This window comes from Hesperophylax consimilis, chromosome 4 (assembly GCF_061612785.1).
Source record: "Hesperophylax consimilis isolate HC1 chromosome 4, BYU_Hcon_1.0, whole genome shotgun sequence".
Lineage (NCBI taxonomy): Eukaryota > Metazoa > Arthropoda > Insecta > Trichoptera > Limnephilidae > Hesperophylax > Hesperophylax consimilis.
The window spans coordinates 13,469,580-13,491,241 of NC_142839.1; the positions used below are offsets into that span (position 1 = coordinate 13,469,580).

Below are 21,662 nucleotides of genomic sequence, written 5' to 3' on the forward strand. Positions count from 1 at the left end.
ACTTGTTGACCGCATTAGGTACAGTGTAAGCATTATTTTTACAATTTTCAAAATTAACTTTTTTTCAAATACACTGGAAGTTTTTTTCTGAAGTCAATTGACACGTTTGAAATATAAGTAAATTTTTACTGAAGTCAATTAACACGTTGTACGCAAGCAGGGCATCTGTTTGAGTACTGCGTTCGCATCAACATTAACTGCTATACAAAATATGATTGGTAAATAACCTAACAGATTTTGAAAAAACACTTCCTTTCAACTTAATTACTACAAGAAAGTTTCCTGTAAACAACAGCTATTTACGTGGAGAGAGATGGTAAAAATGAATTAAAGTTATATTTTTATTCAATCAAAGTTTAAAATTTTCCTTATAAAACGATCAAATTGTTTAGCATTGATTGACGTTTGCGAAAGTATCGTTTCAATCTTCAATAACCCAAACCAATAAAATATTTTGTGTATGTAAAATAGTAGTTTATAAAACGAATATCTGTGTGTAATTTCCATTATCTGTGCCTAAAGGTATGGCGGTTAGATAAATATTTACCATATAATGATTAAATCTTTAACTTAACTATGCTATGTTATATTTATAATTGAGATTCATGTTTTATTTCTATGTATCTTTACACTGAAAATACTCATTTGTCATTTAAATAAATTAATAAGTGTAATATTAAGTTGGCATTTTTTCTAGATAATAATTATTTAACTGCTTTGAGTACGACAAATATAAGTGTACTAGATCTATCGGACAACGATATAGCTAACTTGAAGGAAATCCTTGCAGTATTATCATCTCTGAAAACTCTCTACTCTCTCTCGCTAGATGGCAATCCCTGTTCGGTAAACGTCTTTAAATACATATTTAATTCGTCTTTAAATACATATTAAGAAGCTGTAAATAGGAGATAGGCATATACCATCGTCAACTTTTCTGTAGGCCTTTTTAAGATATACAATTCCGTGGTGCATTATTAAGCGCCCTAAAATATTATTTTTTATGACTTGATTACAAAACATCGACTTTTCTCTACTTTATATAAATATAATATGCAAGTATTATATTTATAAACCTTCCGGAAGAAATTATATAGATGATAGTGAAAACCCTATCAAATTCCTTTGCGTAGTTTAGCAGAACTAAGCGCACAAACAGACAGACGCCGATAGCGACTGTTTTACACTATTTAGAGATTATTAGAATACGTGAACTGTTATTGATATTGAACGAAGGAAGCAAATACTTGATGGTGTGACATGATTATTACTATAAATTAAACACCTTATAACATGCACGCTGTTATTTACTGGCTGTTCGCTTTGAGCTGAACAGTGAGCAAGCTTCATCAGAGGTAATTGTATTCAAATACCCTATAATAATTATAAAGTATTTGGTATATTAGCAAATACCCTATAATATTAATAGTGCAGTTTACGAATACAAACAACAAAAACACTCCCAGTCGTTTTTCAGGATGTCTAGAAACGTTGATAAGTTATAGTTGGTGAAATATAATATGAATTCCTTAAATCATCGCAAACAAAATTCTTGATTACATAATAAGTAAAATAAAAAAAAATAAAAAATAAAAGAAAATTTTTCACAACTACGAGATAATATCCAATTTAATATTTTTACGTATGAGCAAAAGGCTATATAGTAGTATATCGATTTCTATAATTTATTAACTTAAAATAAAAAATATATGTATTTCACATAAAACGTATTCAGTATTTATATATTATACTTAATTCTGTTTTTTTATAGTTTTGTCAGGTCTATAAAGACACAGTGGTCAGCTATATTCCCCGGCTCGGGTTTCTAGACGGTATAGAGATTGAAGAAGACGATAGAAACCCTGACTTTAATTTGGAGAAAGGCCAAGAAAATCTTTTCACTAGCGGAGTATTTGTTTTCTCGTGTTACCGCGTGATGGCTCTGCCTGAACCTATTGCTGATAAGGTTTGTAAACCAATTCTAAAATTAAAGTTTTGTGTAAGTTTTACACGAAAAATTCTTATTATTATTTTTATTTATCATACAAAAATAAATAATAAAATAAAAATCGTTTGTTCCAAATCTTAATTTTCGGAAAGTTCTTCATCGATTACTTTAAAAATTTGACACACCGTTGCATTCAAATACGTGTGTGTTTTCATATCCCCTGTCTCCTGTGACAGGTATTTTTTTAATAATATAAGCTCCATCTGTTGGAAGCAACACGCTCAATCAGACAGACTGAGCCATAGCAACGCGTGGCGGGGTACAACCAGTTGATAATATATATATACAGACGGTGTTTTGGTACAACCCTTCAAGCCACATTTTCGGAATTGGTTCTTTTCAGTGGTGGCATATAAAATAGTCTTCAAAGTACAACATGGTAAAGTTTTTTTTCTGATTAAGGCATTACTAAAAATTTAATTTAATTTGTGGGGTACAATTATTTTTTTTGGCTTTGTCAAGAAAATCGTAGAAGAAGTTACTCAACCCCCATATCTCGAGAATAGAGGTCGCAGGTTCAAATCCCGGCGTGTGCAAGTAAATTTTATTTGATTAATTTGTTTTATTTCACAAATTACTCTTAAAATAATGTATGTATAGTATATTTGCTGCACTTTCAAGAGTTTCCAGAGTGAAAGATACTTTCAGTAGCGCCATACCATTGACAATTGAAACGTTGATCTGGCCGTGTTTGGTGACCATATCTGTATAGCCAGGTACTTCCCCACCTTCCTCTTTCCAATTTTCTTCCTCTCCTCACTACCTTCAACCTCAAAAAATACCCCGATTGGGGATGCCATAGTCTCACTGGCTCCAGAGGGTTGGGAGCAGTTGGGACTCTTGTGCAGTTTCACATTAAAAAAAAATTTAAGAACTTTCTCAATCTCATGAAAAATCATGGGGTATTATAATTGTTGGATTTGGGAATCCATTAGTTTTCAAAAGCAAATATTATCAATTATCTTTATAATATAATTATATTTTTGTTGACAAGTTAAAGAGATCCAATAAATAATAATAATATATTTATTTAAGAAATTTGCAACTATAACTATGAATACATGTTAACAAAAAGATGAAGTTGAGGTTTCTCATAATCTGCCTCACTAGGCTACTTTGTGTTGAGGCAGTAATTTTAAAAGTTAATTAAATACATATGAGTATACCAACACTTATTATTATAATATAATGCCTCAATATTTTTGTTAGATCAATAGTTTCGAATTTGGGTGAGGGCACTAGTAAAAGCCCTATTATTAAGTTTTATCCAAATTATAATGTTCTTTTTGAAATTTGTTTGGGTATCACATATTTTAATGTTCTCTGAAAGAGCGTATGTGATAAGTGAGTGCAAATGTTGAAGCATTATCCATTTAATTTTCACTTTTTTCTATTTTGTTTCTGTATAGTTATTATTATTTTATTTTGTGTTCTTTTAATTCATATATATATATATATTATCTTACAATCTTTATTTTTAATTTGATTTATTTATAGTATGCATCTCTTGCACAATCTTTTAGACTAACTTTAATTATAATCCTACCGTTTTTCTTTATTATGCTTACTGTTATTTTTAGGTACAAAAATTATAATGTATAAACTTATATTACCCACGCACAGGCTGCGCCTTAGTGGGTTCCCTTTCCTATTATTACAAAACTGTAATGTCAAATATATAAATTGGGAAAAAATAAAAGAAATAAAAAAATAAAAAATAATAAAAAAAATGTAATAATATCAATAGTAATGGAGGATTAAATAGCAACTTTAAATCACGCAATATGCAGTGTTATTAATTAAGTGTGTTCTGCGTTAAAAGTCGGATCTTCTCCACGCTTTAACTTTCTAATAGAAGTGTGCCATCTAAATTGACCCCGCCGTTAAATCTGTCAAAATTTATAAATAAAAGAAATACACGTGTCTTTTAATTGATATACGATTTTCGTGTACCAATTAAAAGACATTGAAATACTTTTTAAACCTGCCCATATTTTTTCTGCTTTGGTGTTGTAGTATGTGAAGAAAACTTACTGATATGAAATATTGTTAATGTATTAAAAATCTGGTCAAATTATTCGTTTTCCTGTTTGAAAAAACTGGGCTGGAGGCCTATAACGATTGATTTGACAAATTTCGTAACAAACTATCAGTAATGCACGAATATGTTATGATGAAGTCGGAACACTTTTCCATTAAAATTATAATATTTTCGTACACACACCAACAAGGCCACCTGCGTAACACGTGATCAGATATATTCTGAATGTCTAATATTTTACTAGGAAATTATCATGCAGTCACGTTTTTAACAGTATTTTTATTTTTTAATTGTCGTACTCATTTCTCTCCATATTTGATTAAAAATTCACGTTAGTGTTAACACTAGAAAATTAAATACTGTGTATAATTATTTTTAGGCAACCGTTAAGATGTATTTTTTGGAGTTAACGCTCCCCCTACTGGATGATGTGCTGAAAGAATTTATTAAATATAATAACGTGAGCTTCTCTCAGTTACCCGGAAACAAACCTGAGCCTACGGTGTTGGTTTACGATTACGACAAGCAAACGAACTTTTCTTCAGGTGAATAAAATAATCCTGAAATACTTATATTGTGTTGTTAATGCATTGCTTTCCGTTCCCTCTCACTTTTTTTTATTTCATGTGATTGTAATATTAGGTACACTGTTTTTTCCAAAAGTGAGAAATTTAGATCACATATTGTTTGGTTTTGTCCCACTCAACAAATACCATTTGTTTCATCAAGCCTTATGTAAAATTGCCTTCCCTCCGTTCAACATCGCGTCTCTACTAAGTCGAACTCGACTCCAATCTTCCAAATAACTATGACATTTGTCCATTTACATTTCCGTAAATTTGACTTCCCTCTCTCCATAATTTGAAATGATGACCTAGAAAGCCAAAAATATTGAAAAAAGGTTCAACTACATGCTAATCTAGTTATCTCTACAAAATTTTATAAGGTATGTGTTATGTTTTTCTAGACCAATTTTACGATGGCAACAACCAAGTCCCAAATGACCAAAAATCCATTTCAAATTCTTATTCAACCGATGTACCAAGGCCAGAATCGAATGCTGAAATTTTTATTTCCCCCTCACTTCAGCTAGAAGAAATATTCGAGAAGCAAAGAATCAAAACAATTAAACAACCATGGAAAAGACTCATGGAGTTTGATATTCCAAGTATCGTAATACCCTGTGACGACCTACGAATCTTGCGGGATGTTTTCAGATCAAAAGTGACAGTTAATTTAATATGTGCATCGGTAAGTCTGTACGTGTAGTAGTCCTTTTTGTAAAATCTGTCAGTTTACAATCATTTCACCTACCCAACACCGAGTTACAATACTTCATCCTGCTTCAAAGACGACAAGAATTGTTTTAATATTTTAACCGTTTTTAACTTTTTTATTTCGTATTATAATTTTTTTTATGTTTTTTCGTAAGAACAGGGTGGAATCCAAAGATATTAGAAGAACAATATCTTTGGTGGAATCATATACAGGGTGCTAAGGGACGTACTTTTCTTTCTTTAACTAGTGATTCATGACATTATATGCAGTAAAAAATATTAATTAAATTTCGGTCTCCGCTGACATGTTTGATTTTTTTTTATCACATTAAAATATTTTTTTAAATAATAAGGTATTGGACAGGGAGGGCTGGGATGGGGGGTCAGGCGGTTGCTCATGTAAAAGAAATTATTGTTTTGTTTTGAAAAAAAAAAACATTTTAAAAAGTCACCGGAGACCAAAATTTCATAATTTGTTTCACAGTACTTTTGTAATTTTGCTTGATGTGGGACTTACTTTTACTTCAATTAGTTATTAGATTTTAGTTACGTGGTGTTATTTAATAAAAAATGAGAGAATGACTTTTAAATAATACCGCAATTTGATACGAAGTTATACTACTTCTATTAGAAAGTCAATTAGCTATGTTTGAGGACAAGTTCAGTTTCAAGCCTTGCTTTTGTGATTTACAATTTTTGAATTTCTGTGGGAGAATAATTAAATTGTTTTGCATTTTCTTAGTTCAAAATTTATATATTTTATATAATCGGTCACATTTTTTTTAGAATTCTGTGAAATGTTTTCGTCATTACGTGGGAAAATAATTACTTGATGACGGTTTTGGGTGAAACTCATATTTGGTGATTTAATTATTAAAAATTTAATATTTTAAGGTGATTTTTTTTTTAATTTAACGTTGTTATTGTAAACTGTAAACTTACGGAGATATTAAAGATTAGTGAAATTAGCTAAGGCGGATTGGCATCTTGGAAACGGTAAACGTCATTTTAAAATGTCCGTCCAAGGTAAATAGCCTAATGAAAGTCCTCAGTTTTGATTCTTTTTGTGCAGTTAAATCCGGCAGATTTAAAAATCCCCAAAGGTAAAAGTAGCACGGGTAAAAAGGATTCTAAAATGTCACAAATGAAGGCGGCCGATTCAACCTCTGATGGGTGTATCCTCGACAGAGAGACTGTTGCCAGTTTGCATTGCCATTTGATCGCTCCGAAGTGGAAAACGCCACTATTGGACTATCAGTGGACGGAGAATGTTAATTCGGAAGATGCGGATATGACTGAAGGCTTAGAGGTAATTTTTTTAACCACTATGCAGTATATAGCTACCGATTATGAGTTATGGAGAAACCCATATTTAATTTTTTTCCTAGAAAACATTGACAAATATTAATTTCGCTGTAGGAACTGAAGTACATTGATAACACAATTAAAACGCCAGCTGTTAAAGGGAAAAAAGCTGCGATTATAGAAGAAATTGTTGATGTGGAACCACCCTTAGGAATCCCGGAGGAACTAACGTGTCACCTTGGATTTGGTGTTTTAAGAACAAAACAAACATAAATAAATTGACACGCACATTAAAATTATACAAAAATACGATGATTCCACTGTAGTCACATTATTTAATAAGTTACATACAAGATTTCAGGATAAACTTAAATATCTACAAATTATTACATTTTCATATTAAAATTAAAATTAAATAAATGACTCTTTTCGTTAATGCTTTAGTAGATAACTGGAACTTCCGAATTATTTGTAATTTATTATTATTCGTTACTTCACAAAATCCTTCTCCGAGAGTTTTCTGGCGTCCAAATTTGTTAATTGGCCTTCCCCGAATGTCTCTAATTTTGCAGATTCTTAGTCCCATTCGTTACCGACAGTTGTATTTTCAGATCATCAGCCTATCTTACCTGTGTCTTATCTCTGCTTATTTTTCTCATACAAGGACACCATCACGTTACAGACAAAGTTAGCCGTACAATTTTCAGATTTCACCCTGTGAACTCTTTCTTTTTCCTTGTTCCGCAATTATGAACTTCCGCAAGCAAAAATATTCATAATCCAATAGTTAAGTACCTCAGTTTCAAGGTTCTGCGGCAGTATTATTACAACTGGTGAGTTCCAATTGATGGATTTTCTGCATTAACCAGAAGAGACAATTGAATAATGTGTACCTCACCAAGCATTATTCACTTGTCGTGATTGAGAGCGTATCATCGGTGACCAGTTCTCAGCTGACTGTGAGAGATAAAAGAGTTCTTAGGGAGTCTTTTGTTTATTCGTGTTGGATAATATGATGTGAAAGTGTCCGTCAAAAGCCTCGCAAAGCTTTTAGGTATGAAGAATCTTGAAGCCAAACTCGAACATGTAAGTATTCCGTAACCATAGTGTACCTAATAATGTAACCATAGGTATATACATATATTAATATAATATAATATTTTAATCTTTTGTACACTTACATTTTTGTCGTTATGCTCCTGCCAGCAACCTGCTTGCATTATATTTGCATGCAGACAAATCTTTATCGTATTATTTTCGTGAAAAAAAATGTCTCTTGTTCGTATCTAATCTATTCACACCTACACTTATATTTTATATCAATTTATGCTTTTCCTCAGGGCAAAAAGGAGAAGATTGAACGAGGAAATTGGGTGTCTAAAACAGAGTTCTTACTGTCTTGCCTCGGCTATGCCATAGGAATTGGAAATGTTTGGAGGTTTCCTTACTTGTGCTATAGGAATGGCGGAGGTAATTCAATAAAATTTTGTTAAAGCTTTAGGTGTTCCACGTTTTAATTTATCAGGAAATAATTTATGCTTTTGTTACAAAAGGAGCTTTCCTGGTACCTTATCTACTGATGCTCTTCTTGTGCGGACTTCCACTATTCTATCTGGAAACCAGTATTGGTCAGTTCTCTAGTCTAGGCTGCATCACAATGTTCAGGATAGCCCCTCTTTTCAAAGGTTTGTATTTACCAAATATTACTTCTCAATGCAATAATGCTATCAGCATTACTTTGAACTGAATAGCTGCGTACAAGTAAAGCAGTTTGATAATGGTTTTGAATGATAAGATTAATAAATTTCATATAACTAGCAAATAATAATATTTTTAAATTATAGAAAACGGTGTTTTAATAAAACATGAATATTTGTTATATATTTAGGAGCCGGATATGCGACAATAGTGATCAACATCATCTGCACTGCCTATTACAGCCTTATTCTAACCTACCCCTTAATTTTCATCAAAAACTCGTTCGGCGCCACCCTTCCCTGGGAGGATTGTAACCACTCCTGGAATACAGACAACTGTTTGAAAGTTAGTTTGTTTTTACTGCTGCGTGCTTTCATCTCTGCTTCCGTTATTATTTTCGCCTGAATACTATATTTTTCCGCATTATATACATAGTCACTTAGTTCGAACCCTTTTTAAAAAGAACTATTTTTCAGATATCTGGTACAGAAGAATTAATTGGAAACTTCACTAAGAACTCTACCATTAAGACACCATCCGACGAATTCTTTCAGTAAGTGAGTTTTATTTAATTGAAAATAAATCACTCAAAACACGTTATTTAACTAGACTAAAACACTTTAGATTAATTTATCTGTTTTTATAGAATTTAGCTTTGTTCACTTGGTTCGCCTCATTTCTTGATCCGATCCGCCTCATCGCCTTAGTGCTGCAACAATTTCCTTTCTTCTACAGTATCGGTCTCTCGATCCCCAGTTTCCCCCATCGTATCCTTAAATGAGCATTCCTGTCTTATTTTGCAGCAATCAAGTCCTGGAAATATCCGAGAGCATAAACGAACTGGGCTCCATCGTGTGGGAGCTGTTCTGGGCCAACTTGTTTGCTTGGGCCGTGATGTTCGCCTGTATAGCCAAGGGTGTGAAGTCAGTGGGCAAGGTGGTGTACTTCACGGCTACATTCCCTTTCTTCGTTCTGATTGTTCTCTTCGTAAGGGGCATTACCCTGCCCGGAGCTATGGATGGGATTTATTTCTACATTTATCCGCAGTGGCACCAGCTTCTCAATTTAAGGGTATTATTTTTTTATTGTTATAGATTATGAGACTGTCTGCATTGTTCTCGGTTCATTGTGTTTTTCCCATGATTCGCCTAATTCATTTACCAGTAGCCAAGTTCACTGTGGTTGTCAATGTCCTCTGACTCCAAAATATGGCTCGCCAGCAGTGGCGGTTTGTGGGGTAATTATGCAGATATTAGCTTCTAACTATTAGCTTCGTTAAACTGCAATTATAGTTTGGGCATTACCCCTTGTTATATCCCTCTGACTTTCTCGCTGGAATGCAAGGACTAGATCGTCTAGACGTCAGAAGTTGAAGTAAAAAATTGCAATGGTGGTAGTAGCACATAAGCTGCTCAACGGACACATTTGCAATGCTGATGTTATGGGGCGTATTATGTTTTATGTCCCCGATAACTTCACCAGAGCTAAGCAGCACAGGCTTTTTATTTTTCAAAGAGGCAGGACCAACCTACCAAAGCTCATGCCTCTGGGGAGAATGACTTTTGAACCAACTTCCTTCAGAGATAGACTTGTTTCAGTCAAACCTCAATGAATTCAAAATTAGAATAAGTAGTTTTTTAACACGGTGATGTATCGCAACTCTTTTAATAAACGTATAGAATAGATTAATGTACTCGTAGATTAATTGTAAATGTTGTGAAATGTTATTGGAATCACTGTTTTTCACAAATAAACAATACATAAATAATAATGTGCAAACATGATCAAGTTAATTTCTAGACTCAAACACAAGATAGACCCTGCCAACTTAATGCAAATAATAGCCTTACTTCGTACACATTGCCACGTACATCACAAAACGAAAAGAATCTTTGTCACTAGAGCTAATCGTAAACGAACAGTTCTACTTCGGAAGTATTCATTGCTTGAGGCGCGCCTCGAACTAAACAAGCATGTCAGCTACCATTTCACGTAACTTCTCCACCACCTACGTTAAATCAGCGGCTCTCGGAGGCCGGCCCCATCTCTGCCTCACTAGCGTGTTATTGTACTGATTTGTGTAGAAATGGCTGGGCAAAAGAAAATCCATGTGTGGCCGGCTGCGTCACACTAATATGATGCCTTAAATAAAAATATATGAAAATATTAATGAGAACTATTTAATTAAAATTTATATTTTTGGTGAATGTATACGCGCATCTTTTTCCCCTTTTCTCCTATAGCGCCTCCCCTGGCTAATTACTCGAACCACTACTGCTCGCCGGATATTTAAGCCTGCTTTCCATCAAGGCGGAAAATTGGCACCTCGGTTATGAATGTATCTATTCATCCCATTGATATTTAATCCATCCTCTTTATCCCTACAGTAAAGTTATTGGCACTTTCCACTCCCAACGCAAGCAGCTTTCTCACGTGGTGGTACTTTTCTGTTAAGTTAATAATCCTTCTAGCTCCCCTAGTAATTATATTTCCAGATTGAATAGTTTTTTTGGGCCGACTATGAACACTTTAAACAATATAATATTGGTATCTGAGCCAAACCATGATATTGTCACCGTTCCATGAATAGGCGTTTCTTAATCCTTTGAAAATTTAAAAAAGTTATGTGTCTCCTGAGGGAATATAAGAATCAAACAGTTTTTCAATTTCTTTTGAATTTTTAATTTAGCCTGGAATTTATGTTCGTTGTTTGTTTAGGTATGGGCGGATGCAGCAATACAAATATTCTACTCCCTCGGTCCAGGGTGGGGAGGAATAGTCAACATGGCGAGCTACAATAAGTTTAACAATGACAACCTTTCGTAAATATATTTTTCATTTCTTATAAGAAATAATAATTTCGGCTGGGTGTCTGTCCTGCATAACATCTTAACTCGAATTTACTTTGAATTTATGTATCAGTTTCAAAATTTGATTGTGTGAAAACTTATGAGTGAAAATTGTCAAAATTAGTTTTGTTGGAATTCTACGTTTGAAATACGTGGAATTCTATGCTGGAATTTATGTATGTTAAATAATAAAAGAAATTTTCACCGGAATTAATAAACCATGGAATAAATGCTTTCTTGGAATTTCACCTGGGGTATCTTTTAATAATAATAAATTATCAAAGGAAATGGTCTCCTTCTACTACATTCATTTATGTTAACTCTTTGTCAGCAATCAAAGTAGCTTCAGCGGTGAGGTAATGTAAAACTTTTTGGGAATTGATTGGATTTTGAATTACCGTACCGAATATATTGATTCTGCGTGGCCGTCAGTGAACCACTTTTCATTTTTTTTCAGTGACTCCATAATAGTCCCCATAGTAAACTGCGGCACCAGCATCTTTGCTGGCTTCACCGTGTTCTCTGTCATCGGTTTCATGTCTCACCGCACCGGGCTGGCTATAGAGGACGTGGCCTCCGCCGGGCCCTCGCTGGCCTTCGTCACCTACCCTGCTGCCATCACCATGCTGCCCTGGTCCAACCTCTGGGCCGTGCTCTTTTTTGCCATGTTGTTCTTTTTGGGCATCGATAGTTGTGTAAGTTACTCCTTTTACGTATTTTCTCTTTTTTTCAATTTGATTTAACTGTTTTTTTTTATTAACTGAATGTCCCATTTCAACCATTGCCGATCTTACAGCTAACAGTATACGGTCTTGTGGACATCGATAGTTTTGCAACACGTGTTCCTTTTTTCAAATATACTTTTGAAAACCTGTGTTTTTACGTATATCTTTGTCTACATATCCCAGTGTACTACTACAATGTAACCATTGAGGACCTCTACCAGTGTTTTTCTTGTCTTTCTGCCAACACAATTTCGTCTATGGTTTCCGTTTTGTTATTTGTCATATATTATTTACGCCTTTCTTCTTGGCTGTCGATGGTTCTAAAGGTAAATCATTTAACGTTTTCCTTTTTTATATATCTTTTAAGTATTTTTGCTAGTTTGGGACCTTAGTGACGCGTATTTTGTAACGCATGTTGCATTTACAATAAACCGCGTATTTCGAAAACTCTCTTATTGTTTGCGAACTGAAAAATATACGATTAATGGTCACTGAAGATATCAGTCACAAGAGATAGAGAATTGCACCCTTGGTTGATCTGTTTGTTTCGGTTGCTGTTCTTTCTGGGAATTTATAGTCCTCAAAAGCAACCCAAGTGAGTAATATGTAAAAGAGAACTCTCTTTTACATATTTCTGGGCAATTTTCTAAAGTCATTTATCAAACATCAGTTGTTTATTTCATTGTATATTTGTTACAGTTCGTTCAACTGGAAGCAGTTATTTCTGCGTTGCTGGACGAGTGCCCCTCCCTTATGAAATGGAAAACCTCAGTAACGTTTCTAAGTTGCGTTCTGTTCTTTGGTTTATCAATCGTATGTACGACAAACGTGAGTACCCGCTATTTACTGTGACTTTTGACTTTGCCCTCCACTAACTCTCGTCCCTGTACGAAGAAGAAGAACTATGTCTTGATTATATGAGCTTCTTATATAATTTTGAATTTTCTGAAGAACTCAATTATTTTTTTACTGAAAGATTTGTTGTTTTTAGGCGGGAATGTACATTGTGCAGTTGATGGATTGGTACTGCGCCTCGGTGGGGATTATAATGATTTGCCTGATTGAGATCATTATAGTTGGATGGACCTACGGCTATGATAACTTCACCAGAGATATCCAGTTCATGAACGGTCACAAGGTCCACTGGATATGGAAAGTCTGCTGGAAATACATCACGCCCACAATTTTAACGGTGCATTACTTAAATATATTATGACCTTGACACTATCAAATTGTAGGGTATTGCTAGATATTCTCAAATAATAGTTTTACACTGTCAATTACCTCCGTATATCCGTGAATTACTAAAACAATGTCCCCCAAATATCCTTCACGTAGGTTAAACTGTGGCATATTCGACGGCCGAAAATAATGTCGCGAGATACCTATCTAGGTAGCCTCTTTAGAAAATTAGTTTCACGCTGTAATTTTCCGTGAAACGAACGATTTATCACTGTACGTAATACGCAATTATTTTTTGCGATTTCAATTTCTGTTGGCAGCGACTAGTGGCACAAAGAAACGACAAACATATATTGCAAGCTCTACAGAAAAAAACACACAAAGCAAAATATAATAATTTTAGATTTTTTTAAATAGTTGCATCATGGGACTGTCTTATATCTTTCTATGTATGTATGTATGTATTTTACGGCTTTTGTATTATAGTCACTTGAAATTTTATTATTATATATCAATTTTCTCTATTGTGATATATCCATAGACATACATCAATGGATATATCGTTATATGTGTGCTTTAGTGTTATAATTAAAATTGTCAACATGACCTGCTGACAAACTGCTTTAGCTTATGGATTTAAATGTTTGGAAAAATTCCGTATCTGAAAAAATCTGATTTGTATTCAGTAGCTAAAAATTTCATACAAAAAAGCTAAGACGTATTAATTATTTTTTTTTTGGTAATTTCACTCAAGTATAAGCGTTCTGCTACAGTAAATTTCGTATAGGAAAATCTACCAAACTATTACTCGGCTTTGTAGATTTTGCTGTTACTAAAATTTTATTGCCTATTTTTTTCCCGAAATGATTTATTTATTTAGTTTCTAATATAATTATGAAATGTTATGTTGGTTGTACCTATTAAGTCCTTTATAAATTTTGGCAATTTTGAGAGATATTCTTCCCAGACAACGAACACCCGTAGTTTCTTTTTGAGAGATAAATTTCTCAGCCCGAAAACGGTGTCAAAAAAAATATGCTATCTCATTTTGTGGTACGATGACATTTAATATGATTTGAAGAGTGTTAGAAAGAGAAAATACCGCGCTTTCAGTTTGAATAAAATAGTTTACAATATAAAATTGTAAACTATTTTATTTTATTAGTTTCATGTTAATAACACGAAAAAAACCATCGGTAAGCGACGTTACAAACTTTATCCATATTTGCGATGAAAATTTTCAAATTTTTAATTTCATGTGTTAATTTGTAATGCTAAAATCTGAAAGAGTCTTTTATCTGCTTTCAAAAACAGTGTTTTATTTTGAAATACATTCGTTAAAAAACCCGCGAATTTATCAGGAATCGAATGTAATGCGAAAATATTTTCCGCGCAATCTGCATCAACAGTTCACTTAGGATTAGTACATTGCAAAATGTCAGAGACTTTTAACCTGTTGAAGGCCGGAGCATAAACCAGAAAAATATTAGTGGAACCTAACGTTTTATAAGCCCAAACGATGCTGATTTAGTGTTTCATTCATTTTTCGAAGCATTAAGGTCAAAATCACATCGCCAATTATTCTAAAAAGAATCATACTAGAATGCTCGCATGTTCACCGGAAACCCATCGGCGCACAGTGGGCTGAAAATCGCCTTTCATAGACATAGAGACTTGAATTTTCAAGGGTATTTTTTTTGGCTAGAAATGGATTTTGCTGATCATTACTATGCTATAAAATGTCGTACGAAGCAATTGCGTGTACAAATGAAGGAGTTATAATTTTTTTAAGAAAATTTTGTATGGAACTGACATTAAAAATGAGGCTATGTCTGGAATCATAAGGTTGACCATTATATCCTTACACACAAATATACTAATATTTATTTGTATTTTTTGACATACTTCATATTGTGGCGCAAGGTGCGATTTTTTTTTTTTAAATCCTCAAAGTTGAAAAAAAAACCTTTTTAATGTTGATGATTCATTTTTATGCTTAAATGCTTTACATATGAGTATGCTTTGTCTAGTTTACAATATTTTATTTACACTGCAAGCCAAAACACTGTGCACAGTGGGCTGAAAATCGCCTTTCATAGACATAGAGACTTGAATTTTCAAGTGTATTTTTTTTTGGCTAGAAATGGATTCTGCTGATCATTAATATGCTATAAAATTTTGTATGAAGCAATTGCGTGTACAAATGAAGAAATCATTATTTTTTTAAGAAAAATTTGTATGGAACTGACATTAAAAATGAGGCTATGTCTGGAATCATAAGGTTGACTATTATATCCTTATACACAAATATACTACTATTTATTTGTATTTTTTGACACACTTTGTATTGTGGCGAGACTTGTGCTTTTTTTTTTTTAAATCCTCAAAGTTAAAAAAAAAACTTTTTTTATGTTGACGATTCATTTTAATGTGTAAATAAAATATTGTAAACTATACAAAGCATACTCATATGTAAAGCATTTAAGCATAAAAATGAATCATCAACAAAAAAAAGAATTTTTTTCCACTTCATGATTTAAAAAAAAAAATCGCACCTTGCGCCACAATATGAAGTATGTCAAAAAAATACAAATAAATAGTAGTATTATTTGTGTGTAAGGATAGAACGGCCAACCTTATGATTCCAGAGATAGACTCATTTTTAATGTCAGCGCCATACAAATTTTTCTTAAAAAAATTATAACTCCTTCATTTGTACACGCAATTGCTTCGTACGACATTTTATAGCATATTAATGATCAGCAGAATCCATTTCTAGCCAAAAAAAATACCCTTGAAAATTCAAGTCTCTATGTCCATGAAAGGCGATTTTTAGCCCACTGTGCGGCGTTCCACTGGTTAAGGGTTCAGGCACAACACATATTGAAATATTTGATGACTGTTACAGTTTATCTTCATCACTACCATAATATGGAACAGAGACCTGACTTATCTGGACAAGCCATATCCCAGTTGGAGCATCAAGTTGGGCTGGTGCATGTGCCTGTCGTCCATGGTCTGCATCCCCGTCTACATGCTGTACTTCCTTGTCTTCCGTTCCGAGGGGAACCTGCTCGAGGTAAACTAACCTAACCTAATCTACTCATTTACACATTCCGACATTCTGTTTTGTCAAAAATTACTCATTTTCGAATGATATTTTTTGATCGTAGATCTATGTCTATGGCATTCATTATCTTTTGAAACCACCAATTATTGTATTTTTCAAACAATGAAAATATTTGTTTTAATGGATTTTGGAACATTCTTGAATATATATTTTTTTTAATCTGCCAAAAGAGAAAAATCTGTAGTAAATTTACGAACAAATTTATTTTATCATCCAAATCATTTAATATTTATAGCAGTTTCATTTAAAAAAAACACTAATTTCGGATGTGATGCTGTTTGTTACTCCGATTCATTGAACTATAAAACTTTTGCTTTGTTTTTAAGTGTCATTTTCAAAATTGGAAGTGTTTGTTTGGAGACTCCAGACAAAATATTATTAATATAAAATTATTTCAATTGCCATTTTCAAAATTGGAACTGATTTCTCGATAATCCCTGATCTTTCACGGCTCTGCTATAAAACAATAAACGTCAAAACGTGAACCTGTCGACCAAAAAAGGAACAAAATTACAGGAGCACAGAAATAACATAGGGTATATAGTTTGAGTTAATATCCGCAGTGGTTGTTATGTCACAATAATTGTTCATAATAATATTAACGTCAAAACGTGAACTTGCGGACAAGAGCAAAATACCAGGAGTTCAGAAATATGATCGGGTATTTCCATTTGGTTATTTTAAATTTAAAGTTTTATCATGAAAATCTTTCTGTATAAAAATCTATTCCTATAATTTTTTTCTAAGACGATTTCAATAAAAAAATATTGTAGAAGGCTCATTATTATAAATTTTACCACTCACTTAGCGAGTTACCTTTATATCAGCTTCTGGTTTATAAATAATGTTCAATGGCAACTACTGTTTTATACTAGATCAATTCCCTACTCTAGGAAAGCTCCAAATTAGCAATAACTGCTAACGTTTATTATTCATTTTTTATCCCATTCACTTTGTGAAGAATTTCCATAAATCCGTATTAATATCGTTCAATGTCAACTGACTATTTTGTATAATAGCCCAGTTTTACTTGTGATAGTTAATATAGATAACTCTTTGTGTCTTGACTACCGACTCAAGAAGCAAATGATAGATTATTGCATCATAATATTGCAAATTATAATACATCTTTAATTATTTTTTGTTTATTTATCTCGTCAATTTCAGTGATTTAGGGTTAAAAATTGTATCTCCATAAATCATGATACAAATTATAATACATCTTTCTTTATTTTCGAATTTTATTTTTATTTAATTACGATGGCTTAGTGTTAAAATATTGTATCCGCAGAAATCATGATATTGAGAAACTGATATGAAAAGTTTGCAAACCTTCGAAAATTTTATTTTAGTTTCATTTTACAGTATATGTGTAAATACAATATGTTGGCATGAACGTGGCATCATATGGATAAATAATATTTTTAAGGATATTATACAGTATCTGTGCTCATAAAAGCACAGCCTGGAAGATTCATATTATGTTTATTTATATGGGACGGTAGGTTTAGTAGAAGAATTGTTTGAACCCAAAAAAATAGTTACATTTCAGTATTTAGTTCATTTTGAACGAAAATTGGAAATACAATATTTGAGTTGAGAATGATTTTTGTTAGAAATTAGCTACCCCCCTAACTTTACGTTAGGGCAGTGGTCGGCAAAGTGCGGCTCCGGAGCCGCATGCGGCTCTTTGGCTTCTTGAGTGCGGCTCTGGCACAAATATGCACGGGCAGCAGGTAACAGCAGGTTTCAGGAGTTTAAAAACAGCAGAGCGACCTTAACATTCGTCAAAAATCCCCTTAATGCTACGATAACTGAATTGAAATTTTCTCCTTTTGGTATTGACATTGGTAACTTTGAAATACAATTGCAGGATTAAAAAACGGAGGTTATATGGAGCTCTAAATTTCAACGTCTTTGAATTGATTTGGAAATATTGAAGAAGAACAAATGTGATCTTAGTTCACATCACAAGTGGTCTGCTTTGAAAGACATGATCATTTTCAACGTCTGGAATAGTATTCCTGACTCTTACGATCAGCTGAAAAAACTCGCGTCTGCTGTTCTTTCCCTTTTTGGTTACATATTAATGTGAACAATCTTTTTCAAGCATGAACTTTATCAAGAGTAAACTGAGAAGTCGTCTTATTGACGAGAACCTGGAATCATGCCTAAAATTAAAAACAACAACAGACAAACCTGACTTACTGAAACTTTCCAAGGAGATGCAAGGACATTGTTCGCATTAAGTGTTTGTCAGTCATTGTCATGATTTAAATTTTTGGATACCTTAATTTCATATTACTGTTTATCAACGAATAAACCTTTATTAACTGTGAAATCAAGTTTTATTCAGTGTACCCGTAATTTAATGAAGGTCTAAAATTATAATAAAGGATTACTTAATTAAAAAACAGATTTGGCTCTCAGATTTTTTTAATCGTTGTAATGTACGTATTTGGCTCTTTGGCCAATAAGTTTGCCGACCTCTGCGTTAGGGTAATCCATTAGTTCGATTAGACGTCAACAGGACGAATACAGCAGTAGATCGATGCGAGAATATAATACCACTTCAAAACATTGGAAATACTTGTCAAGCTCATTGTTTGTACCTTTTATAGTTTTTCTTATATTAGGTACTTATATCTTATTTTCTTTCCAGCGCATCAAGTTTTCTCTCCGTCCTGACACAAAATGGGGCCCTGCTAATGACACTGTGGCCACGGAATGGAAGCAGAAAATTAATAATGTTGTTCCTTTAATTACTATAGATTCATAATCAATAAATGAAATTTTGTACGTACTTAGAGAAAATTTAATAAAATCTAATTAACCGAGCAGTCAGAAGATTGGCATATTGTTCTATCTTCATTATTTCCTTGGCAGTATCACAGTCCCTTTATTAAAATTCACAAGGGATGCTTGGCGACTTCTCCTGGTCACTCAACTTGCTTCCTTGTAGCAGCCTTCCCAAGTCAAAAGGGGAATTTGACAATATAATAATATGAAGATCTGATTTATAGGAAAAGATTTTATTTTCTACTAAACAGTTGCAGTGTCATTTTGTAACAAAAATATTTATGTGCTCTTTATTACCGAAAATTGAAGAATACAAAGTAAAATATTATCATCTCGTCACTTGTGTTATTATATTGAAGCAAGTAAATTTATATATATATATACTTTTTTTTTTTTGAAGCCATAATATCTTTCGCTTCAGTTCCTTATTGTCTGACATATGAGCACCTGAACACTTTCTATTTTCTATGAATAAAAATATGCAAGATGTATAATATACAGGATGCCGCAAAATAACCTTTAAGCCCGTGACAGACCACGCTATATTTTCGTGGCTTGGCATATCGCTCGCCATACATACACATTATACAACTATACAAGACCATCCACAACTCTGGTTTCAACAGGACGGAGCCACAGCCCATTAGAGTTACTATCAGACAAACAATAAAGCCTTAGACACATTATGCCTGCATAATTTGGAAGTGGCTTATACGTATTATATGTTGGGGTGACATACCACGCTATAATCTTCCTCATGAGAGGTCAGATCAATTGGGAAACTGCCGTCGAATATCATTTCTTTGTATGGAATCTGTCACTTTAGCAGATGACAGTTGCGTAATTACGGCGCTCTGTAAATAGTTCTGACCCCTTCTCCTACCTACGGTAAGTAGGAGAGGGGGTCGCATAAATTTCAAATATAGCCTGGCTAGCAGATCACAGCGCAACCGTCGCCACTTAGGTGTGACAGGTCTATATGGGATTGTATGACAAGCAATATGGAGTTATATAAAACGCTTTGAACTTATAGCGTAATCTGTCACCACCTTTACTCTGTTACGGGACATCTTCGGCGAGAGCATTACTTTGGGCCTATAGGAAAGAACGAATGTACCTACGTTGATGAGCCAGCAACCATCCTTTATTGAAAATCACCAGAAAATATACGAAAGGTGATGGAAAATCACATTTTCATTTTTATTTATTCATTTTTTGCACAATGTGTTGGAAGGAGAACGAATGTGCGGAGCAGAAAATAGCCACCATTTACGATACGTAAACCAGGTTAGTAAAATTATTTGTATGCGTACTGTAATTTAAAAAATATATAATTATTATAATTTACTCCGAAATAATTCAAAAGTTATTAAAGAATTTAAACCATAAAGGTCATTTGCGCCAACCTGTGCATTTAAAATAAATCAACTTATATAGCTTGGAGTAACACGGGATTTTTGGTAGAAAATTATTTTATCTCCTGTGTAGAGATACGTAAGGTGTGAGCGTTTGGACTGAATTGTAACAAAGCTATTTACATCAGATGTGAAAATGATATTTTAAGCTTTCACCAAAATGTTCGCAGTCGTTGTTCAGCGTGTTGAACGCATAAATAATTATTTTAATTTGATTGTAAGCAGATGATTTGGGTTTATTAGCAACGGCGTACAAATGCGAAATGTTACAGCTTACAGTTGCTACTAACTGGACAGAAATAACCTTTCCAAGAATATAGATTAATGTGGACTAAATTGATCATTCCGTGTATTTGATTTTGCATAAATAATAAACTGTATTTATTAATAAGCCTACAAGTAGCAAGTAACCTTGTTTCAGTAAATCTATTAATTTAGCAGTCTAGTCTATTCATCAATAAATAATATTGATGCAATATTATGATGTTATAAATATAGTAAATGTTTACCTCACTTGTTTGTAATCAACGTTTGATTTATAACTGAAAATCTGCGTATTGATCTGTTGTAAAGGGTGGTTCATCGGGTACACCCAAAGATATTAGAAGAACGAGATATGCTATGTTGGCCGCCGGACCGTAGCCGGAGTACTACCTAATTAGGGTACTTTGAACGGTATCGGGACGTGTACGCACAGAAATCTGTTCTATTTATTAGTGCGGATACCTTAGCGTAAGCGAAGGTGTGCAGTAGTATTGGTGAACAAAACCGGCGACACTCGGCAAAACAATTCCACTCAGTACGAACTGCGCATAGCACATCTCGTTCTTCTAATATCTTTGGGTACACCGAATATAAATTTACCTCATTTTTTTAAATTTAAATTGACAATTCTAATGTTTGACAGTTGTCATCTGCTGTTAGTGAGGTTATTAAAAATTAGTCACTATGTAAAAGAACAACGACTTGTTATTATTAAAACATATTAAAAATTTAATTTCAACATTAAGTCCAGCGTATCCGATGGACCACCCTTAATCATATACTACAAGCCTCAGAAAGAGAGATTTGTAAAATCTATGGAAATTTTGTTATGTGACTAGTACTGTCTTTTTTAATTGTTCTTTTTGTACGTATTTAGTTCGTAGAACTTAATTTATTTTAAATTTAATAATATTTGTATTAAGTCAATTTGCTACATTTAAGAAACAATAATCTATTATTTTTTACAAA

General features: G+C 33.2%; 1 protein-coding gene across 1 annotated transcript; it reads left to right on the top strand.

The window, feature by feature from the left end:
- Positions 1 to 7,563: 7,563 nt before the first annotated feature.
- LOC149424220 (sodium- and chloride-dependent glycine transporter 1-like) lies at positions 7,564 to 19,041 on the top strand. Its single transcript, XM_089631229.1, has 12 exons — positions 7,564 to 7,717; positions 7,972 to 8,101; positions 8,185 to 8,316; positions 8,520 to 8,674; positions 8,806 to 8,882; positions 9,133 to 9,400; positions 11,048 to 11,151; positions 11,636 to 11,873; positions 12,603 to 12,731; positions 12,895 to 13,095; positions 15,994 to 16,164; positions 18,878 to 19,041. Exons 1-12 carry the CDS (start codon positions 7,688 to 7,690, stop codon positions 18,992 to 18,994), a joined length of 1,752 nt encoding a protein of 583 aa, XP_089487355.1. The 5' UTR covers positions 7,564 to 7,687; the 3' UTR covers positions 18,995 to 19,041.
- The last annotated feature ends 2,621 nt before the right edge of the window (positions 19,042 to 21,662 follow it).

Coding starts and splice junctions, on each gene's coding strand:
- LOC149424220 (XM_089631229.1), top strand. CDS start 7,688: ATGAAGAATCTTGAAGCCAAACTCGAACAT. Junction 9,401..11,047: donor ACCAGCTTCTCAATTTAAGG/GTATTATTTTTT, acceptor TTGTTTGTTTAG/GTATGGGCGGATGCAGCAAT. Junction 11,874..12,602: donor TTTTGGGCATCGATAGTTGT/GTAAGTTACTCC, acceptor TATTTGTTACAG/TTCGTTCAACTGGAAGCAGT.